A 1,761-nucleotide genomic window follows, 5' to 3' on the forward strand; every position below is an offset into this window, starting at 1 on the left:
GGAAAGAGACGAAGAGGTATCTGAGTTACGGTTAGAATGAGAAGCCAGAGACGCGGGGCTGATAGAAAAACTATTGGATACCTCTCTATAATCTATGATTTCATTCCACATGGCAAGAAATCACATGCATAATCGGGAACGCCATTTCTCAACCGAGATTGGGCGAAGCAGAATCATGGCAAATCAAATAAAAAGATAAAATAATTTAAGGTAAGATAACCAAAAAGATCTCTGAGATTAGGGCGTCCATAGTAGTACAGCAACCACTTGCGTAAACATAAATAAACAAAAGCAGAAATTCATCAACTCAATCTAAAAAAATGCTTTGAATTCCAATCCCAAATTCATAAAGTAAGCCACACATTATCCTTACTCTTCCCCGCTAGCGTTCTCTCCGCTCTTGCTGTTGTGCTTCCTCGCGTACCTCTGGTTCCTTAGGAACTTCGGGTCCATCTACAGATTTTTCATCCAATTTCAAAAAATCAAATAACCAAACCTAAATCTCCAGACCCGAAATCGGATGAGAAACACTGCAACGATCCGGTTTTTTCAGGAAAGAAATGTTAAAGACTTACTCCTTTGGTCGAAGTGTGACGGTGCCTTCTCGGCTTCTTTATTCCGTTCTTATGCGCCTTGTGCGACTGGTTGTGAGCAGTGTGATTCTTCGACTTCGCCATCTATGCATCACCACCAAACGCCGCAAAACATCAATCACACAGGAAAATAAGCATCAAAGACGAACACAGGGTTCAACGATATGATCGCCAAAGGAAATCGCCGGAGAAAATGAAACGAACCCGAGATCCGAGAGAGAGATCCTCCGATAGGCTGAACTTCTAGGGTTTCTCCTCCAACACAAAAAAAAATTAAGAGACCCTACCGAAAGCCCCAGCTTATGGTGCTTTATACTGGCCATTAAATTACCAAATTACCCAACCCATAAAGTCGGTGGGCTTTTTAGAATTTGGGCCGACTAATACTCTCAAGGCCCATTTTCTGAGCGCAAAAGAAACGCAGACCCTTGGTTCTTCTAACCGGATCAAGAACCGTATGAACCGATTCAAATAATCCGAAATTCCCCCAATCGATTATTTCATAAAATCTACATCACTCGAATAATGTAGTCATTAATCATTATATCATCATGTTATAAAGTCAATGCTCTATTAAGAAAATAATTTGAAATGACGTGCAGTAAAAAATAAAATCCAAGAACCCAATCGAAACATACCAAAAGTAAATTGGTATCAATCCGCTAGATTTTTTTTTTTTACTCAATTCGAATATTTCAAAACCTTTGAATTCTATAACCGATAAATTCAAGTCGAATCCGGTTTGGTACAATTTTCCTCCAAACTCAAACCGGATCCGGAATCTAATTTGGCTCACGTTGGGAAGGAAGAAACACTACAAATTACGGATATGCCATTGCAGGGTGTGGAGCTGGCGACCGTGTAAACGACACTGCAACAGAGCTGGAAAAAAACCCCAAGGCTTTATGATTATTTATTTATTTATTTATTAGATCTCCGTTATTTTTTCAAATCCTCTTCTCTGCAGATCCAACCTAGCTATTCTTCCTCTCCTCCGACATCGAAGAATTCTACAGCAGATCCGTTTAATCTGAAGATCTAGCGATGTTTCTATTCGATTGGTTCTATGGGATTCTCGCGTCGCTTGGCCTCTGGCAGAAGGAGGCCAAGATTCTCTTCCTCGGCCTCGATAATGCCGGAAAAACCACTCTCCTTCACATGCTCAAAG

At 40.6% G+C, this 1,761-nt stretch overlaps 1 protein-coding gene across 1 annotated transcript; it reads right to left on the minus strand.

The window, feature by feature from the left end:
• Positions 1 to 206: 206 nt before the first annotated feature.
• LOC104810208 (60S ribosomal protein L29-1) lies at positions 207 to 884 on the minus strand. The gene is made up of 3 exons (XM_010536399.2): positions 798 to 884; positions 576 to 677; positions 207 to 453 (listed from the first exon to the last, which is right to left on the minus strand). Exons 2-3 carry the CDS (start codon positions 675 to 677, stop codon positions 370 to 372), a joined length of 186 nt encoding a protein of 61 aa, XP_010534701.1. The 5' UTR covers positions 798 to 884; the 3' UTR covers positions 207 to 369.
• Positions 885 to 1,761: the final 877 nt, after the last annotated feature.

This window comes from Tarenaya hassleriana, unplaced genomic scaffold (assembly GCF_000463585.1).
Source record: "Tarenaya hassleriana unplaced genomic scaffold, ASM46358v1 Cleome1721, whole genome shotgun sequence".
Taxonomy (NCBI): domain Eukaryota; kingdom Viridiplantae; phylum Streptophyta; class Magnoliopsida; order Brassicales; family Cleomaceae; genus Tarenaya; species Tarenaya hassleriana.